Source organism: Chenopodium quinoa, unplaced genomic scaffold, assembly GCF_001683475.1.
Source record: "Chenopodium quinoa cultivar QQ74 unplaced genomic scaffold, ASM168347v1, whole genome shotgun sequence".
In the NCBI taxonomy this organism is placed as follows: Eukaryota; Viridiplantae; Streptophyta; class Magnoliopsida; order Caryophyllales; family Amaranthaceae; genus Chenopodium; species Chenopodium quinoa.
The window spans coordinates 3,228,036-3,249,518 of record NW_018743555.1 but is presented as its reverse complement, the minus strand read 5'-3'; the positions used below and the strand labels follow the sequence as shown (position 1 = coordinate 3,249,518).

Sequence of the window (21,483 nt, the reverse complement as noted above, 5' to 3'; positions counted from 1 at the left end):
ACTACTTTAAGCACATTTCATGATTTTTCTAAGTCTATTCAATCATCATTCATATTAGAGTTTAATCAACTATTTAACTCTTATATAAAGTGGATGAAGAATAGCGTCATTTGATCAACTTTTGATAATAAAGATTTCCAATCACTTTCTTATATTCAATCATATTGAAGATAAGAGATTTTATTGGACTTCTATACTTGTCTTTTAGAGGGTTTGTACCTCCCATCTCATTATATCCCTTGAAACACTTTTCAAAATGAAGATGTGTTGGCATTTTACTCAAACATTTTGAATCAAACCAACCTTAGACATGTGACATGGATTTCTAAAAATTGCCTTTTAGAACCATCTTAGCAAAATTGGAATAGGTTTATGGATTATCTTTTAAACTTTTGAGAACGTTTCTCAACCTTATTTTCAATCGAGGAGATTATATATAATAATAAAATTAGAACGACATGTTACTTGTAAGTAAACGCAAAATTCAATTATGTTTAATAAAAGTTTAAAGTGCCATAAGCGAATTAAATTGGCAACTTTAAAGCATTTATTCAATTTTAATTGATCCCTATTGAATAAAATGATTCCAAGATCCTTTATTTGTGCAATAATTGACCGGACTGAGGCCCTACCATCAAGTATTGCATTTTCAAGGTGAGTAAACTCTTTACTGATTACAACTCTTTGTAACTCTTGGTTGAATAATTACACATCACATGTTTAATTATTACCCTTAGCTTCAAGGTTCTAAACGCTTTAGGTAACCTTGTTGAGTATAACCAATTAAAATTGTAAAACGTGAGTTACCCCCACTCCCCTAAGATATAATATGAAACCCAGCTGAGGCATGACCTATCATAAATATCAAAGGTTTCATCAGGTTTTTAATTGGAAAATCAACCTCAATATTACTGGGACCTAGATTTATTATGTTGTGATTAAATAGTGAACTCTAGCGCATCATCACAAAACATCAATAAAATCTAACATGCATAATAAACTGAATGCATAAAAAAGACATAGCATGGCCCCTAATCCTAAGAAACTAATAAAGCAAAAAGCTCCCACTTGAACCTTCATGGATCTCATCCATCTTGCTCCTTTGGGCCTTCACTCCATGGATTTCTTGGATTAACTGCAACCTGTAATTTTACTCTATTCTATCTACTACTTAAATAAATTGAAATAAAATTACAAAAATACTTTATCGGTACGTAGACCGTACTAAAATTACAAAAATACATCACGATACGCAGATCGTATTTAGTAATCTACTGGGCCATACTAGTCATTATATAGCAATAAATAACATCATATATTATAAAATTGCCACATAATAAATCACTCATCATGCTTTCCTAAACTACAAAATCGAATGTTCACAATTAAGGAAACATGGCACCAAAATATCTCATATTTTAATTAATGCAATTAGATAATATCATATATTATTCATGACCATCAATAAAATATCATATATTCTAAATTAGTCATGAGATAGAATCAAATCTTATTTTAATCTTAAAAGATAAATCATATTTATCCTCAAAGATTATCCTAACAAAGTTAGAAAATTCTATCCTAATTACTAGCCAATCACAAAATTTTAAATTAATTATATCCAAAATTAATTATGGGATAATCACATTATTTAAATCAATTATTATCCTTTTGGAATATGATCAAAATATCCTAACAAATCTTATCCAAAATTAACCACTTTAATTATGGATAATTATCAAATTAACAACTTTAAATATGGATAATATCAAATATAACAACTTTTGAATATTTGATTTTATCCTAAAATAAAAGATTTTATCCAAATATAACCGATTTTATCTTTCAAAATAAAAGATCATATTTTTAAAATATTTTATCTCATCCAAAATAAATCATATTGATCTTGAAATAAAATAATAATAATTTTTTTTGAAAACCGTGCACCAGCCACCGTGGTGTGGCCAGCCAAAGTCGGCCACGGTGGCCGTACAGCGTGAGGTGTACGCTGCTCTGCAGCGGTGCACAGCAGCAACAGTAGTGCCGCGCAACCCTTGCACGGTGCTTCTGTTGCTGCCTTTGCTGACCCGTCCTCCTGCCCCACCCCGCCCCTCCCTCCAGACCACCTTCAGCGGCAGCCACTGTGGCTGCGCCACCCAGCCGCGGTTGTCGCTGCTAAAACCCCTTTTTTTTTCAATTTTAATTAACAACTTTTGTTAAATAAAATTAGTGTGGTCCATGATAAATTAAAGCATAACTTTTATGCTAATTCATCCTATTAAAATTAAATTCACAATCTAATTTTAAAACTAGGGTTCTTCATGAAAAAAAATAATCCCCAATTTAATTTAACTCTTAAATTAAATCATTAATCATGCAAAATTCATAATTTATACATGAAATCAATGGTATTAAAATCATGAAGCATATTTAAAACGAATTTAATCAAAACCAAAACACAAAATTCATAATTTAGGGTTAGGGTTTCGAAATTTTTGAGTGATTAGGGGCAAAATTCGGATCTCTTCATGGCTATTTTGAGCATTATTAAATCAAATTTAATCAATTCCAAGAGTTAAATCACATTTAATATAATAATTGACCCATAATTAAGTTATTCTCCCTCGTAATTGAATTAAAATTGTGGACTATCAAAGAATTATAGTCAATATGTGTAAATGCAATAGGCTAACTGATAACACTGTAGGGGTTTATAGGTACTACGCAGCGGAAATACATGAATCATATTCATACAGTACCTAATCCCAAGATCTAATGCATAACACATAAAGAACATATAATCGTACCTTTGAAGCGTGATTCCACGTGCGATCGAGCAAGAACAATGGGAGATAAAGAACCCCAAGCGTGATTCTCTACTTAGTCCACGAGCATGGATTAAACCTCTACTAATGCTAGTTAGTTGTGACTGAACACTTCAATCAAACTTCAACGGAGATTTGAGCCACGAACACACCACAACACCACCCACGCGCCACCACACGCGCCACCCACAAGGGACAGGGAGGAGAGAGAGAGGGCCGAGTAGAGAGAGAGAGTTAGGGTTTTGGGAAGCTTGGTTGCTTGTGTGTCAATTTACTGTATGTCAACTGTTGTTTTTTTATGCAACCCTAGGCATGGTTTATATTTATAGATCATATCTAGAAATCAAACCATGTCAAGTCCAAAACCCATTAGACCCTTCTAACTATCCAAGCCCAATCATCAATATGGTATGTCATGAACTCATGAGGCCCAATAATGGGCCTCTAACTTGTTTAACCCAATACTCTTATGTGTGACCTTGTAGGATCCATTCTATAAGGCTTTGGGCTATTAAGCTAGCCCAAAGATCAATTGTCATATCTAGCACCAAACATTGACGACCCTATAGAATAGACTAATTATCTCCATAATTGTGATCCTTGATATATCTAGTAATTGCACTTATCGAAGACATAACTCCTTCAGTATTAGCCGTGTACTTTTATCGAGGCCGTCTGATCTACGAGTCTCCTATTTCAAATATTATTTTTCTAAAACTAGGAGTTAGGTGAGATCTCATACTAACTACGGTCACGGAGTCGCGCCCGTGGTCATTGGATGTTTATTGATGTTTCCGAAAGGAGGCATGGGGTTTTTCTTTTATTGATGTTCCAAATGGGACATGGGTTGGACAACCTTGTCATTGCTAAATCCAATGAAATAAATAAATGAGTCAGTTAATATCAATTAGTGAGGTCTTAATAAATTTGATAATCGAGTCATGAATTGAGTCTGTATTTAATGATGCTTGTGATTGATTAGTAGTAGCATGTTAGATATTTTCTTAATTTATTTCGCAACTTGTATGTACTCAGCTTTGCTGACTGCGTGCTTTTGTGTGTGTCTTTCTTTGGTCATGGCCTTCGCCTTTCAATGACCATGTGACGATCCAATTTTTACACTTGTAATATTGGGGAGCAGAATAACCACAGATTCTTACACATGCACCATTCATCAGGGTTGTGGGATCTTAAGTAGAGAGTTGGTTGTTTGCATTTTATTTCTTTTGCAAGTTTGAATTTATTTTAATTCGATTTTATTTGACACTAATTCTTTTGGGTTTGAATTTATTTGAACACTGGATTTAATCACTTACTACTTTTATTGGGTTTTGAATAAGGGCCTTAATGGTTCCAACATGTAACACTTATTTTGATTTAATTCTTTTGTTTTGAAGTTTATTTATAACTGTTTTTGTTTTCCGCTGCTAATTTCTGAGATAGCCTTAACATTTGAACACGTGGCGGTAGCACGCCAGTAATTCTCTTGAAATTGTTCAGGTTATATACATGTTTCTCACAGGTTTTTAAGAGAGAATTATTGGAGTGTTACAATGTTAGGATTTGCGGTGTCCGATACCGCACGGAAACAATACTTGATAATCAGATCGCATGCATAATAATTACAACATAAACAAAAGCATGCAAATAAACAAAACACAAGAGAAGAGAGAGAATAAAGAAAGAATACTCACCCTAGAAGTGTGCTTTAATTCGATCAACCGACGAGCTCGGACTTGAAAGTTTCAAGTTTTGCAAGTGCGAGAATCTCCAACGACTCACACCCTCACTACCGAACCAAACCAGCCCCTACCCCGAAGCTTAGTTGAGGCTAGACCAAAATAACTTAGAGTTTACGAACAAAGGTTTTCTCTCTTTGGAGATCCCTCAAAGTTCACCAACTCAAGTGTCAAATCCCAATGCCAAATGATTAGTATTTATAGGGAATAGTGCCCAAGAATTCCCATCATCTTTTAATGCGGGATAGTTGGTAAACAGGCAAAATAAGATTTAATTTAATTCCATATTAAATTAAAAGGCCAAAATAATCACCAAGCAACATGTGTCACATGGAAAGTAAGGGGTTAGGTGAGGACCACAAGGGGGAGACCACCTTCCCCTTGCTCCCCAGTTAATCAACATGCACCAACCAACACGCGCCAGCTGGCGCCCGACCTTGGGCACCAAGGCGCGCCTAGCTAGCAACCTAGTGCTCGACTACGCCTTCTAGTGTGGCTCGCTTGTGCGCGTGGCCCAACTAGCATGCCATGCACCAAAGTGGGCTGCTGCTAGGCGCTGCTATGCGCCTGCAAGGCTCAGCACGCCATGGCTGGTTGCTGGCCTTGCTGGTGCGCTGTGCGCGCATGGCTCGCAAGCCTCGATGGTGCGCCATGCTTGCTTGGCCCTTGCTGGCTTGCGTTGCTCGCAAGGCTTGCTCGGCCAGTACGCTCGGCCATGCGGTGCATGCTAAGCTTGCGGCCGAGCCTTGCCTTGAGGCAAGGGCTTTGGCTAGAAGTGCTTGCGCACCTAGCCCTCTATTGTTAGGCCATTCCAAGGCTAAGATTTTCACAAGTGTTGACTTGTTGTTTGACTGATTTTTTCGTCTCGTTGATTCCTAAATTCGACTCGACTTACGACGCTCGGCTTCGACACTTTAAGCTTGGACTCCAACATATTTGTTCGTAAAATCTTTATCGACATAAAGCACACCCACCAAAAAAAATCTTAATCCATACCCTATGGTTCATTTAATTGAGGTTTAACGTTTAGTTAAGTAATAATGACTAAGAAGGTAGCAACCATTATTCAGTAAGGGCGTTTGTGAATTTATGCATAACTAAGGAATCTTTGATGAATTTCAAAATTATTGAGGGTATTTCATAATTAATGAAAAATTCAAGGGCGTTTCATAGAAATACTGTAAATAAAAACAAGGTTAACCAATTACATTAATCACACATTAAGCTAAACTAAAGCACTAAATGTAGTAGAAATTTCTTTTATTAGCCCTTGATTGTTGAGATAGATTTACTGAAACACTTAAGAACTCTTTGCATAATTTCCTTATCAGAGTTTTAGAAAAAGTTATTATAATTAAAATATATACTCGCTTACGTGGTGACAAAAGTATTCATGATGTATGTTCCCTTGAAAATCCGTAAGGTTACGTTTGGATACACATATTTCATTTCAAATAACTGGTTTCAAATTCAAAATTTGAAATTTCATAATTCAGTTTGAAATTAGAAATGATGTTTAGGGGTGAGTAGAATTTGTAAGGATGGAATCAAAAAATTTAATGTCCATAGTATCACTTATTAGACTTGTATTATGGATAATTTATTAAAGCACATAAATAAAGGGAAAAAAATCAACTTAAACTAGTAATATCCTCTGATTATATTTGATTTAGAAGGAAGTAAAGCCCCAAACCAAAAAAATTACCAAAAAATTTTAAAATAGATAAAGTCCCCTAAATTTAGTCTTTCAATGATGGAGACTTTGGGAGTGATGTTTGTATGTGTAGCACAATATCACCATGTTCTTTGAGCATTCAAATTGTTCGAATTAAATTTTCGGGAGATAATGTGATATTTTCCAATAAAAAAATGATTTTTTAAATGAATCTCCCTGTCTATATAAAGCGGATAATATTTAAAATTCTAATTAAAATTACAAACCCTAAATTTTGCCCCAAAATTAATACTTGGATAGAAAATAATAATTTATATGAAATCAAAAGGTTAAACTTGAAATGTACATTAGATCGAACTAATACCTTATAAACATCAAGGCTTGTTTTTAAAAATCATCAAAAATATGGGTTTTTTGCGGCAATTAAGTGACGAAACACTACCTTAACAATTACGATCAACAATAATGGATAAGGAATTATCGCAGTGGCAAAGCGACGATGGTAACAAAGGTAGAATTTTGGTGGCTGGATCGGTCCATCGGTGGTTCAAGAGAGAGGAGGAGAGCAGGAGAAGAGAGTACGTAAGAGAGGAGAATTTGTTGGGTTGAGGAGAGAGAAGGAGTAGACAGTATGTGAGAGAGGAGAGCGAATTTGAAATGACAAAATTTTGGGTTGGATTTTAAATTTTGAAAGATTGACTAATTTTTTAAAAAGGCATGAAATTGGACCGATTCTAAATCCAAATTCTTGGGCTAGCCAAATATTATATTTGCCCCAATTCTAGCATTTCAAATGAAATGTCTGTTTCCAAACAAGCCATAATAGATAGTGAAGATACCAATAAAAGAGTGGAATCGGGAACAAATAAAAAGTAATTTGGACCATACTTTTGCAAAGACAAAATTTTGTTCTTCTATTTTTCAAAAAATTATTGCTCATCAACTTCTATAACTTTTTTCTTTTTATTTTTTTTTGTGTGTGTGTGTGCGTTTTCTTTGGTAAGTTTAGTGGAAGATATAAGGGTACGATGGAATCTCGTCAAAATAACCTTCATTTTACCGTATGAGCTAAAAAAAAATGGTAGTGAGACAGAGATGCCAAAAGTTGCTTTAAATGCATTCTTTCAACCGTGGTAATGCCTTAAGTACCTTAAATGAACACTTGTTAACTAGATAAGTAATCTTATCCATTATAAGATCATTCACTCTTATATTTGAAAGTCAAGATCTTTCATTATCATTTTTGCAAGACTTAGTGGAAAACAATTCATTTCGAAGAGATGTAAAGTATCATCATCTAACATCAGTTATGACTGATGACTAAATCAGACTAACTTGAGTCGGGTTGATATTACCTTATGTCCGAATGTCCCTATCCACCCCGATAAAAATAATCCAAATCAAAATTAAAAAAAAAAAAAAAAGGAAGGAAATGACAAAGAAAGAAAGAACAAACAATGAATACGATGCCCAAGTCCATAGGGGACACATCATTTGCAACCCTTGGTTTTGTACTCCCTTCCCTTCATACACTCCACATTCCACATTCCCTCATTTCTTTCTATCATCTCTCTCCTCTCATCCCACCATCCTTTTTATTGTCCTTCTATAATTATACTACTATATTAATCAATTATTTTTCTATTAAAAAACTGTTTTTTTTAAAAAAAAAAAAAATTATTTGATTACTTACAGCCTCATGTCTGTCAATTAAAGTTGATGAATGTTTATGGTTGAAAAACTAGAGGGAATGAATGCTGTAATTGATCATGATGATGATTCTGAAGATTCCTCTGATTATGTTGAGCGTGATCCCACTGGAAGATATGGAAGAGTATGTCCCCCTAATCTGATGACTTTTTTTTTTCATTTTTTTGATTAATTAATGCCATTTTAATTAATTACTGTATTTTTTTTCCTGCAGTATAATGAAATTCTGGGCAAAGGGTCTTCAAAGATAGTGTAAGCAATCAATTTTTATTTTTATTTTTCTTTTTTCTGGGATTGTCTTATTTTAATCTTAATTATGCAAAACAATTTTTTTTTCAAGAATTTGAGCTTGATTTGCATATGTTCTAATCTGGGTCTTTTTCGATTGTCAAGAATTGTAGCTTTAATTTGCCAATTTTTGTTAAAAAAAAACTCAATTTTGGAATTTGGGTAATTTTAATTGTCCAGATATTGAGCTTAATTTGCATTTTATTTCATTGGGTATTTCTCATTTGTTAATAATTGAGCTTAATCAGCCAAAAAAAAAAAAAAATCTGGAAATTGGGGTTTCTTGCATTAACTTGAGCTTATCTACAATTTTATTTAATTGGGTAAGTTGTTTTGGTCAAGATTTTGTATTTAATTTGCAAAAACATTTAAAATAAATCCAATTCAAGATATTTAATAATTATTCTCTGCATTTTCCTAAAAAGAATGTTTCCTTTTGCGTTGATTTTTTGCAGGTACAAAGGGTTTGATGAATATAATGGAACTGAAGTGGCATGGAATCAAGTTAAGCTTACAGATTTTCTGCAAAGACCTGAAGATCTTGAAAGGCTTTACAGTGAAATCCATTTACTCAAAACCTTAAAACATAAAAATATTATGAAGTTTTATACTTCTTGGGTTGACATTAACAACAGGAACATCAATTTTGTCACTGAAATGTTCACCTCTGGTACTCTCAGACAGTAAGTTTCTTACTTTTACGGATTCGATTTTATTTAGTCAATTATATCAAATCATATCATATTCCAATGCTTATCTACTAGTCTTTTCATTTGGATGGATGTCGTCATGAATTCAAATTACACTATCAGCGTGACTATTAATTCTAGTCTTTCGATTTTTTGCTTCATATGTGCTGTTTTTACCTATGTGGTAAATTTTTAATTGTTGTTGGTGGATATGTTTGATGATAGGTATAGGGTGAAGCATAAGAAGGTTAATATTAGAGCAGTAAAACATTGGTGTAGGCAGATCCTAGAAGGGTTATTGTATCTTCATAGTCATAACCCGCCGGTGATACATAGAGATCTCAAATGCGATAACATTTTCATTAATGGGAATCAAGGCGAAGTCAAGATTGGAGATCTTGGCCTAGCTGCCATACTCAGGAAATCCCATGCGGCCCGTTGTGTTGGTAAGTTTGAGCTGTACTCTTAATTATTGAAACTGCCTTGGATGGTAATTATAATTTTTTATTTATGGTATATAGTATTGTCAATGCAATGATTGCCCTTTTTGTCTAATAATAGCTTCATTAGTTCTCAAAAATAATAGCGACTGCTATTATTCATACATTTGTTTATAGCAGATTTCACATACTATCTTATTCAAATAGTGCTGATCATTGTTCTTGCTATTGGGTGATTCCGGAGTCTCAATTAATAATTCACATGATAATTGATGGAAGGCGATTAGTAGTCTCTTTACTAATGCTACCAAATTATGCAAATGCTACATCTATTATTTCAGGTACGCCTGAATTCATGGCCCCAGAGGTTTATGCCGAGGAATACAATGAACTAGTTGACATTTACTCCTTTGGGATGTGTGTCCTAGAAATGGTTACCTTTGATTATCCTTATAGTGAATGCACACACCCTGCTCAAATCTACAAGAAAGTAGTTTCTGTAAGAACCCAGGAACACCCTCTTATGTTTACTTCCGGACTAGTTTGTATTTTGAATTAACTTAATTAATTAGTGTATTTTTTTGTTATAGGGTAAAAAGCCAGATGCTCTTTACAAAGTGAAGAACCTGGAAGTGCGGCTCTTTGTTGATAAATGTTTAGCAACTGTTTCAGCTAGATTGTCTGCAAAGGAGCTACTAGAAGACCCATTTTTGCGATGTGATGATGACGGATATGATTTTAGGCCAATTGATTTTGACAAAATAAGTCCAATTGTTCAAATACCTTGCCAAAATGACAGGAATAGTAGTAGTGGCTGTGACTATGCTGGCTACGAACCTGACCATGAACATGAGTACCAAACACTAGAGTTGGCAGCCAACGAAATTGAGCTATTTACTTTTCTTGAAGATGATGATCTGAAAGATATGGACATCAGCATCAAGGGGAAGAAAAGAGCAAATGGTGATATATTCTTAAGACTCAGAATCACTGATAAAGAAGGTAAGGGTTTTGACTTTTATTTTCTGTTTTGTCAAATAGCTTCTTTAGGAAGCTTATATGATTACTTATTTTCTTACAGGGCGAGTGCGAAATATCTACTTCCCTTTCGATGTTGAGACGGATACTGCTATGAGTGTTACAACGGAAATGGTTTCTGAGCTGAGTATAAAGGAAGATGACATGAAGAGAATAGCAGATATGATTGATTGCGAGATTACTTCCTTAGTCCCTGACTGGAAGAAGAGTTCATATGTAGAAGAAGCTGCCGAGTGTGAAAGTGTAAACGAGGCTGTTGAATGTAGAAGCATAGACGAGGCCGCCGAGTGTGAAAGCGTAAATGAGGACAATGATCGTTTGACTGAGCATTTTTCTTTAGCAGATTATCTTTCCTTTGGCAGCCCCAGGCCCCGCAATCTCCAACTCCTTCGTTGTGCTAGTCATGGGTCAACATCTATGCGTGGACGTTTTGAGGAGATAACTTATCCATCCGAAGCTGATCTAACAGATTCTGGTGTGAAACTGAACACAGAGACAGTGGGTCATCATCATCGACGACCCAGCTTAAACTTCCATTTTGGTGAAACCTTTGAATCACAAGATCAATCAAGTTTAGAGAAAGATAAGAGGGCCACAATTACTTATATTCAAACTCAAACGCCTTATAACTCCCCCACAAGCTCCATTTTAGACGAGAGGGAGTATGAGAATGAGGCAATGAAGGAGCTTAGATGGCTGAAAACCAAGTATGAGATACAGCTAAGAGAACTGAATGATGAAAACTCCGGTGCAGATATGAAGACACGTTACTTAGCTGCAGAAAAGGACTACAATTTGAAAAGGAGCATGAAGATATCCTTTCATCCATTGGAAAGAGGATTAGATGTGAAAGATCTGAAGAAAGCATTGGAAAAGCATTTTACGCCTCAATTTCCTTCAGCCTATGGTAAGAGGAAGATCCCCAATTTGCGCACTCGAATGCTTCAAAGTGAGTGTTGCAGCCCAGATAATATGGGGGCTGCTAACAACTATTATACGGGAGCAGCCATGCTTCCACATTCTCTTCAAAGAACAACTTCACTACCCGTTGATGCTTTAGACTTTTAAACCACCCATTATAAATTACCTCTTTTTCCTTGTGATTTTACTGTTAGTCTTGTACAATATTGTCTTCAGTAAACACTACAAAGTACATGCATTTTTTCCTCCCGTGGATGGAGAGATTCAATGATATATTCGAATTGTGAATATGTGATAATAATCTGATATGGACCTTCTCTTTGGAACTCTGTAACTTTTACTTGTTTAGATAGATAAAAAAAAAGTGTAATGTTGTCTATTACAGTAATATAACCTATTCTTTCATACTTCATAGCATGCAAGCTAAGATATTACAAGAAATTCTGTGCGTGTTGTTATCCAAGTACCTTCACATTTAGTACCACATCCGTATAGTTTGAGGATTTTTATTCCACTCCTACATTTCCCATATCTGTGATCTGCTCTGTATGTTACTATGTTAGAATAACTTAAATGGTAAATAGCCTCAATGGCTTCATAGATCTCGAACATTTGAATTTGTACTTGAAGGCTTGAAGTTAACCAATGTCTTCCATAAAATTGTGCTGATTTCATTTTCCACTAGCTCTCTTAGGACTACAAGGAAACACTAGTGTTAGTAATTATTTAGGAATAAAGCAGTGCTTGTTTAAATCCTAACTATTACTAGAAATATGGCATAAGCAGCAGAAGGTGGATGATTATGTTTTGCAATCCGATTTCCATTTTGCAGTAAGGAAGGTGGGAACTGGACTGATAAAAGTTGACAGCATCACTGTGGATGTAATCCCCGGTTTACATCTTGCCATACTACTACAATTTTGGTCTAAGGCTTATTGTTTGCACTCTGCACTTATCTTTCCTGAGACAGTGGAACTCTCGGATCAAATTGTGAACCAAGCCTGTATATCATCATTTCAAAGTTCATGTGCTGAAAATATTGTCTGCTTTGTTAATAAAATGAAAAGTCTTAGGTTTTCTTTGCAGAATTAGTTGTGAAATCTTGGTACATACATTATACCTATATACAAATACAATAGTGAGTAATTTTGTATTAGAGCTATATACAACAGTGAGTAAATTTGTATTAGAGCTTCAGTTATACTTCAATTTGATCTGAATATATAGTGTAGTATGTTGTCAGATCATGAGTTTCGAGGTTTACTTCAGTTTAGTATGTTTTCAGAACAGAAGTTTCGAGGTTTACTGCTGGCTTTTCTCTGCTTCGTTGGTCAGATATCACTAGGTTTGATTATAGTAACAATTACATATTTACAATGGAGAATAGTGATGAAATTATATATGCAGCTTCTATCTGATAAATTGATGCAGGAACTTCATGGTGGCGAGACCTTCTATTATCTGCTCGATGGCCTTTACCCCTCTTCACCACCCACCCGCGACAGAAAAGAAGAAGAAAAAAAAAAAAGATAATGCTTTGAATCTTAACGCAAAACTAATAAGCTGAGTGGATGCAATCAGGAAATCATATCGATATCAACACCATCTCGTACATTGATCTGTGCTTGATCGGTCATAGCTCATTACTTGAGCTTGACTTAGGTAATTAGCTACCTGATCCCAGAGGTATGCAAACTTAGTCCGTTCTATTATCATTCCTAATTATATCAAGAGTTATTTTTCGTAATTAGACGAGTCTCTTCTGATTAGTTTGGCGTTTGCATTAGATATTTCTTTCTAGTTGAGATTAACATATCCAGGATTTCATTACTATCATCCTTGATATTTGGACTATTTGGTTATATACTTATATGTGAGGGTGATGGTCCAACCTACTCCAATGTTAGTTAGCCCAACATATGGCCCCTTGTTCATGGAATACATGCAATGCCAGACAATTTGATCACTGTGTTTGATGTGATTTGAGCAGCTTAAAATTACATGGTCCAATGCAAAATTGACCTGATTTGATAGAATCGAACACACTTAAAACCAAATTGTACTTAGCTTAATAATTCAAAACTAATTCGATTTAAAATTATACTACTAAAGTTGACCGTAATCTAATAATTAATCCAACTTGAACCAAAATGATTTGATAAAAATAAAAATCAATCTAATATATATATATATACACAAAGGGGGGTTTTTTTCCAGTGTTTTTAGAGAGCCACGTAGGATCTAATTTTTTCAACGCGCCATGTAGAATTATAAATCTTAGTAGTAGCCAATTAAATAAGAGATTATTAATTTCTTTTAGAATTAAATAATTTAAATGCCATGTAAACAAAATTGGAGAATGAGATTTTTAAGTTTAAATTAATTAAATATTATATATTATCTTTTAATATTAGGAATTTTATCTAAATATATAACAAATTTTAGGCTCATAAATACAAAAAAAAAAACATTATTTAAAAAAAATCAAACAAACCGTGCATCGCACAGGCTTCATCTAGTGTGATTATATAAATGACTCGTTTGCTACCTCCTATGTTACTCAGACTCTTTATTTTACTCAAGTACCAGTGTCAGACCCTCAACACTCAGACGTGGATATGACACTTGGATACTTTATTTTAGTTCAAAATTATAGAATTTTTTCACAAAATAGCTGAGTCAGACACTTATATAGATACTCGTGTCGGACATGAATACCCGAGTCCGAGTAACATAGGCTACCTCTACGCTAATATAACGTTTGTTAGTTATGTGACTAGATTTGATAAGTGAGATATTTGCACAGCCGCCACAGCACAGTAAGAAGTAAGAAAAAGAGAGGATGAACTTGATTGGTTGTACTTTAAAGCATCACAGCTGTGTGTACTTGGACTAGTAAAAAAAGGTGCACACGAACAACTGGTGGTGAATTGACAGCTTGAACTTCCTACGTCAATTACTGCGTTGAATGTCAAGTACTGATTACTACATAATTCGTAAGTAATTATGATGATTATCCGTACTTAACTAATACTGTCAACAGTGTGAAGTGATGTACTCCATAGTCGAAGTATTTTATTAGACGTGAGTTTTTTTTTTTATTTTTTTTTTTTTGGGGGGGGGGGGGAGGGAAGGGGGAACGGAATTTGGCCATTATGCTATACAAGTTGCCAACTAAAATTTGATCTAGTGATACGGTTTGCACCTCACAAGTCACAATCTCAAGATTGTGGAAATGTGGGATCACAACTCGCTAGGGGTGCTTTGGGATTTCCTTTTCTTTGTTTTCTAGGCCTGATTGATTTGTAAGAGGTTTTACCCCATGTCGTTTTACCTTAAAAAAATTATAATATATTACTATATGACTAGACAAATTAATAAACAATTATGTATGTACTTCATTGGTTCCATAAAGATATAACGGTTCTTTTATAACCACATAGATCAAAAAGCATTATTAAGCAAATTAAATGACCGTTTTTATTGTTTATGTTTATATCAAACCTAAATCAACTTTAGAGAAGTGAGGAAAGGAGGAGTGGTATATATATATATATATATATATATATATATATATATATATATATATATATATATATATATATATATATATATATATATATATATGAAATAAATAATAAAAAAAATCATTTAAATGATATATCATTCGATTAGGACTACAATCGATTTGATTAATTCGAGTTGGATCGAATCGGGTTGGGTCGAGTCGAGAACTACACTGCTACCCACTTCATTCATAAGGCAAAATATAAATTTGTTAAAGAAATGACAAAGAAAGATATAACAAAGAGCGAAAGAAAGAGCATTGAATGCGTTGCCCAACTCCCTTAAAGACACATCATTTTGCAGCCCTTGTATTGTTTACTACCCACTGCCTTATTCCTTCATACACTCCACATTCCCTCCTTTATTCCCCTTTTTCTCTCTCCTCTTTTCCCTTCTTTTTTCTTCTCTATATATTTTCCTATCAAAAATATAAGTATTTATTATTTATAATTAATTAATAAAAATTCTGCCTCATTTACAATGAATCAGAGGTCTTCTGTAGAATCAGTTGAAGAGGGAGTATCACATCAGGTTTGTTTCCTTTTCTTTTCTTACCAATCTACATTGTATAATTTTCTTTTTTTAGAAATTTTTTATAGCCTTTTTTTTATTGTTTTCTTTGGTTTTTGCGTTTTTGCCTTTTGGGTCATTCTACAATGCAGTTTATTTGCTCCCTTTGTCCGGAATTAATAGTCGTAACAGCATTATAAGTTATAACTATAAGTGGGCATACTTTGAACTAGTAATGTGACAATTAAATTTGAACGGGGTGATAGTTTATTAGTGTTTGGTAACTATGATGAGAGTATTTGGATTTCTTTGTTGTGGGATCAATTGTAAATGGGTGTTTGATGATATGAAGTTCTTAAATATATATACTTCGTATAAATTTTTCCATATTAAGGTTTTTTTTTTTTTTTTTTTTTTTTTTTTAGTACGTGGGTATAGTCTGAAAATTTTGATTCATGGTTAGGGAATGAACTAACATGCTACTGTTCATACAGTGGAATAGATTATAGATAATGATAATGAAGAAAAATGTTTTGTTTTGGTCAAAATATGGTGAAAATTAAGAAGTTTGATGTAGTTTTAGACTCGCAAATTAGACTATGGACACATGTACACGATGATCATACATTCATACCAACTTTTCCATACAAGCTTAGAAAATAATTTATGTCATAATGACTTATTTTTATTCACCTGACTTTTAGTTGATTTTAAGTTAATTTAAAGTGATTGAAAATGAATTTGATGTTAAAGTTAATTTTTTGAAATGGAATTTTATGTTAAATTAGCAATTTTATTGTTTGGTGTTGTTTTAATTGAATTGTTAGTATTATACTTTGTATTTCAGTGTATACTTTCATTGGAAATCTTTGAATTATGGCACTAAATTAGCATGATTGTTGCCTTAACTTTCCTGATATGATGGTGTTTTGATTCAGAACTTTAAGCGTGTTTGGTGTTCAGCTGTGCTTACTCTGGCATATCAGAGTCTTGGAGTAGTTTATGGTGATCTTAGTACCTCACCTTTGTATGTGTACAAAACCACATTCTCGGAGAAATTAAGCCTTCGTGAAGATGATGAAGACATTTATGGGGTGCTTTCCTTCATATTCTGGACATTTACGCTGGTTGCCCTTTTCAAATATATTTTTGTTGTTATGTCAGCTAATGATAATGGCGAAGGTGAGCATTCATCGGATTATCATTGTCAATGATCAACATCTTTTATGTCCTATATCTCTTTTTAATTTATTTCGGTATTTCTTTTTAGGAGTTTATGAATCACTGTCTGAAAATGGACCATTGCAAAATTGATATTAAGTGGACCGTAAAATGATTATTAATGCCAGTTTTTTACTTGTACCTAGGCGGCACTTTTGCATTGTACTCATTGTTATGTCGGCATGCAAATCTTGGTATTCAACCAAACGATGAGAAGTTATCTGCATATGCCATTGAGAATTCAGAGCACACAGCAAGGAGTTTCAAGCTACCAATTGAGAAGCACGAACGATTTCATAAAGCTTTGCTGATCTTTGTTCTTCTGGGGACATGTATGGCTATCGGGGATGGTGTACTCACACCTGCAATCTCAGGTAACAGTCACTTTCTTTTTGCTGAAACCTGTGTAACTGTGTAGCCTACCTGGTATTGGCAGTTTATCATGCTATTTGGTTAAGTTTCTTATATTATATTTTTACTATGCATATTGACGAGTGATTATGTATGCGAAACAAAAAAAAACTTCTCATTTTTATCTGACAACATATTCAATAGAGGCAACCAGCCAACCACTAATCATCAGCAGAGCAAAATTTAAAGTGCCACAGTAATTTACTATCTTCTAATCCGACGTTTTGCCGACGTATCTTTTGGAGCTTACACATTAGAAGGCCTTACAATTTTTTGACCTGTTTACTTGTTCCTTTTCTGTGATTATTTTACTTTATGTAAACTCGTTTACTAGTCATCTAAGAATATCATATATTCTTTCAGTTCTTTCAGCAGTGTCAGGAGTTCGTCTGAAATTCACTGGACTTCATGAAAGTAAGTTCAACTTCTTTCAGAAGGCAAAGGAAAAGATAGGGAGAAAAAAAGCAGTACCAAAAAGTGTTTTAGAAATATGCAATTCAACTCCATTGTGATTTGAAATGCTTTCATTTCTTACAAAATTCTTCTTTTCGCAGATTATGTTGTTGTGATTTCATGCATCATTTTGATAGTCCTATTTTCTCTCCAACACCATGGAACACACAGAGTTTCTTTCATGTTTGCACCAATTGTCACAGCATGGCTTCTTTGTATCAGCAGCATCGGGGTTTATAATATAGTAAGATGGAATCCAAGTGTTGTTAATGCGCTATCTCCTGTTTATATGTTTAAGCTACTTAGAAACACAGGCATGGCAGGATGGATGTCCCTAGGCGGAGTTGTTCTCTCTATTACAGGTATTTTCACTCATGGTTTCGTTTTTGCTTATATAAGAATCACTGAAAACATGATATTCTGGTAGTTTTATAACAGGTGTGGAGACTATGTTTGCTGATTTGGGTCACTTTTCTGCTTGTTCAATTAAGGTATCTCTTGCATTTTCCTCTTCTTTTCCTCCATATCTTGGGCATGCTTATTAATACTTTGGCAATTCACTTTTTCTAGATAGCTTTTACTTTTTTGGTGTACCCTTGTTTGGTTTTGGCTTATATGGGTGAGGCTGCCTTCCTCTCTCGCCACCATGAAGATATCCAGAGGAGCTTCTACAAAGCCATTCCAGGTAAATATAAAAATGCTTCTCTTAATACCTCACATTATTGAATTTTGTTATCTTACTTTTTTTTTTCCTCCTTGTTTTGCCAAGAACCCGTTTTCTGGCCAGTTTTCATAGTGGCCACATTTGCGGCAGTAGTAGGAAGCCAAGCTGTAATAACAGCAACGTTCTCTATCATAAGCCAGTGTTGTGCTTTAAACTGTTTTCCTCGAGTCAAAATCATTCATACTTCAAGTGAAATATATGGGCAGATCTACATTCCAGAAGTGAATTGGATGCTAATGTGCCTATGTCTGGCTGTAACAATTGGATTGAGAGATACAAATATGATAGGTCATGCTTATGGTATGAGTCGGATTCTTTCTAAACTATGATACAGCTTCTATGAAAATTGACATTTGCTTGATTATGACTAAATACTAGTGTCTGGTGTGCTGAAGTACAGGTCTAGCTGTCACCACAGTGATGTTCGTGACTACATGCTTGATGGCATTGGTTATAGTTGTAGTGTGGAGAAAGAGGATAGTTATTGCAGTATCATTTTTATTGTTTTTTGGATCCATAGAGCTCCTTTATTTCTCAGCTTGCCTTTTCAAGGTTCCCGAGAGTGGTTGGATTCCTCTAGCTTTATCTTCAATCCTGATGGTGGTAATGTACGTTTGGAACTATGGTACATCAAAGAAACACCAATTCGACATGGAGAACAAGGTTTCTGTAGACCGGATAGTTGCTTTAGGCCCTAGTTTGGGCATGGTTCGGGTACCAGGTATTGGTTTTCTATACACTAACCTTGGCACAGGAGTACCAGCTGTCTTTGGACATTTTGTGACAAATCTACCAGCGTTTCACCAAATCCTGGTTATCGTTTGTGTAAAGTCTGTGCATGCCCCCTATGTTACGGAAGATGAGAGATTTATTGTTGGGAGAATTGGCCCCAAAGAATATGGCATGTTCCGTTGTGTTGTTCAGTATGGTTACAAGGATTTACTGCAGGAGAACTATGATTTTGAAAACAGAGTGGTTTCCGAGCTCATTAGGTTCGTAGAAACAGAAGAACATGACCCTGGAAAAGGTATTATGCAAGAAGCTGATACATCTACACACATGATAGAATACCAAAATCATGAAGCTGGTGCACTGGATTCGAAGTTAATGGATCTCAACCTTGGTAACTTGGATACTTTTATCCACAGAGATGAGTCGATCAAAATCTTGAGAGCAAGGGAATCAGGTGTTGCGTACATTTTCAGTCATTCTTATGCAAAAGCGAAGAAATCATCTTCGATCTTCAAGAAATTTGCTATCAATATCCTGTATGCTTTTCTAAGCAAGAACTGCAGGGGACCAGATGTTGCCTTAAACGTTCCTCATACTTCTCTGCTTGAAGTTGGCATGGTATACTATGTGTAGAGCAGTAGAATTAACAGCTTGACAAGTAAACTGTAAATATATGATAGCTACTTGACGGACTACCCTATCAAAATTACCATATACTACTACTCGTACCTCTTTGGCATGCTATTCGAGACAGTGATTAGAAAAAATAAACGGGAAAATTAAGTTTTATCAACAATAAGAGGAAAGGTTTCGTTTACTGTGGTTTAAATTATTATTAGATTAATTTGTCTGTTAATCTTCTCTAATCAGTCCATGAGATAGCATGCCAGAGAGGTTGCAAGTATTACAAAGTAAATATCTACTCCCTCCGTCCCAAAAGAACGACCCATTTGGCCAAAACTTTATCCCAAAAAGAATGACCCATTTGCATTAAAACACCACCAATTTGCAACAATATTTGTGCAAAATTAGCTTCCCCACATAAAAATTTCATTTCCTTGTTATTTTATTACTTTCTCTCTATTTTTTTACAAACCCCATGTAAATTTATCTTTCCAATATACTTTTACTTCTTTTTACTTAACTTCCTTAATACCCGCGTAATCAACTCAAATGGATCGTTCTTTTTGGGACGGAGGGAGTATAATATTATTAAAATTAAAACTCATGGGGATAATATGCTAACGACATGTGTTACTCATATGTCACATGTGCACTACACATTATCCTATGTGTCATCCCTCTTCTCTCACCATATTGAATTGTATTAATCTTTAGTTTCTTTAGAAAAACTCTTCATTGGTCTAACTGTAATGATATACTTCGTATAATACAGTAGTATTTAATTTAATTGAAAAACTTTTCATATTGACCTCTAATTACATTTTCATTTAGTTATTAATATTGTTGAACATTAACTCTTCTAAATTAATTTAATCAAACTTATAATTTATGATGATTCGGGGCATCGCCCGGATCAATAACTAGTTTTTCTCTATTTATCTATACATGTATAAGTTGTTTAGAAATGGGTACAAGATGAGCATGGACATTGGATAATACATTAGCATTTAAATCCTGCCCTTCCTTGTGAGTTAGAGTTGGACATTTTTTTCCTCTAAATTCAATGTGATCCAACACAAGTTGGAAGTGCGCTCAAGTGCTCAACTGTAACCTAAAGGGGCTGAAGGGGTAAAATGATAAGGGATACACTAAGATAAATTATAAAGCAAAGTGAGTAGAACAAAAAAGAAGGGCCTAAAATAAAAAAATAAGCACTCAAAACAAAAAAGAGAGACTAAAAGGTGATAAATAATAAAAATAACAAACGAGTAATTATGTAATATAGTCATCTTCTCTTACCTCAATACATTCATTGTAGATATTACGCAATACATTTGTATAAGCTATTTTTTTTCATCTATCTATTACATACTACTAAAAGCGAAACTAAGAGGACATTTGACAACATATCATTAAATATTTTTCATTCAAAATTACTTTCTTAAGAGAAATTCATTGTTATATAAAAATAAGGTCCATATTTTATTTACATTATAAATTTAAATTAATATATGGAAATTTTAGAAAATAACACCACAAAAAAACACAAATTTTGATTATAACACCACAAAATTTAAAATTTTGTTTGTAACACCACAAAAAAACTCACAAATTTGATTTCACCACCACTTAACGGATTCTTGGATGAAATCCGTTAGTGGGGCCATAATTTGACACGTGTCAATAGCCTATAGGTTTAAAAATTGAATTAATAAAAAGAAAAAAAATAATAATAAAAAAAAAAAGAAAATCCCTAACGCAGCTAGCTCCACCACCGGCGCCACCTTACCTCAGCCGCCGACACCGTAACCATGGTCGCCGGCACCCATTTGCGTCCACCAAAACCGGCGAAACCACCCACGCTGCCGTATTTTGCCTTCCCCCTCTTCGAAAACCACCCACGTCGCCGAAATTCT

The 21,483-nt window shown here is 34.3% G+C and overlaps 2 protein-coding genes across 3 annotated transcripts; both read left to right on the top strand.

The window, feature by feature from the left end:
• The first annotated feature begins 7,090 nt into the window (after positions 1-7,090).
• On the top strand, positions 7,091-11,732 carry LOC110740336 (probable serine/threonine-protein kinase WNK9). The gene is made up of 7 exons (XM_021920827.1): positions 7,091-8,073; positions 8,164-8,201; positions 8,693-8,920; positions 9,152-9,372; positions 9,708-9,865; positions 9,957-10,368; positions 10,448-11,732. Exons 1-7 carry the CDS (start codon positions 7,963-7,965, stop codon positions 11,470-11,472), a joined length of 2,193 nt encoding a protein of 730 aa, XP_021776519.1. The 5' UTR covers positions 7,091-7,962; the 3' UTR covers positions 11,473-11,732.
• Positions 11,733-15,013: 3,281 nt separating this feature from the next.
• LOC110740335 (potassium transporter 1-like) lies at positions 15,014-19,760 on the top strand. 2 transcript variants are annotated; one of them, XM_021920826.1, is made up of 9 exons: positions 15,014-15,423; positions 16,341-16,584; positions 16,770-16,997; positions 17,398-17,448; positions 17,589-17,849; positions 17,926-17,978; positions 18,058-18,172; positions 18,418-18,511; positions 18,612-19,032. In XM_021920826.1, exons 1-9 carry the CDS (start codon positions 15,373-15,375, stop codon positions 18,907-18,909), a joined length of 1,395 nt encoding a protein of 464 aa, XP_021776518.1. In that variant the 5' UTR covers positions 15,014-15,372; the 3' UTR covers positions 18,910-19,032. The 2 variants fall into 2 exon arrangements, with proteins under 2 accessions (XP_021776518.1, XP_021776517.1); XM_021920825.1 differs by having other exon boundaries at positions 15,024-15,423; positions 18,257-18,511; positions 18,612-19,760.
• Positions 19,761-21,483: the final 1,723 nt, after the last annotated feature.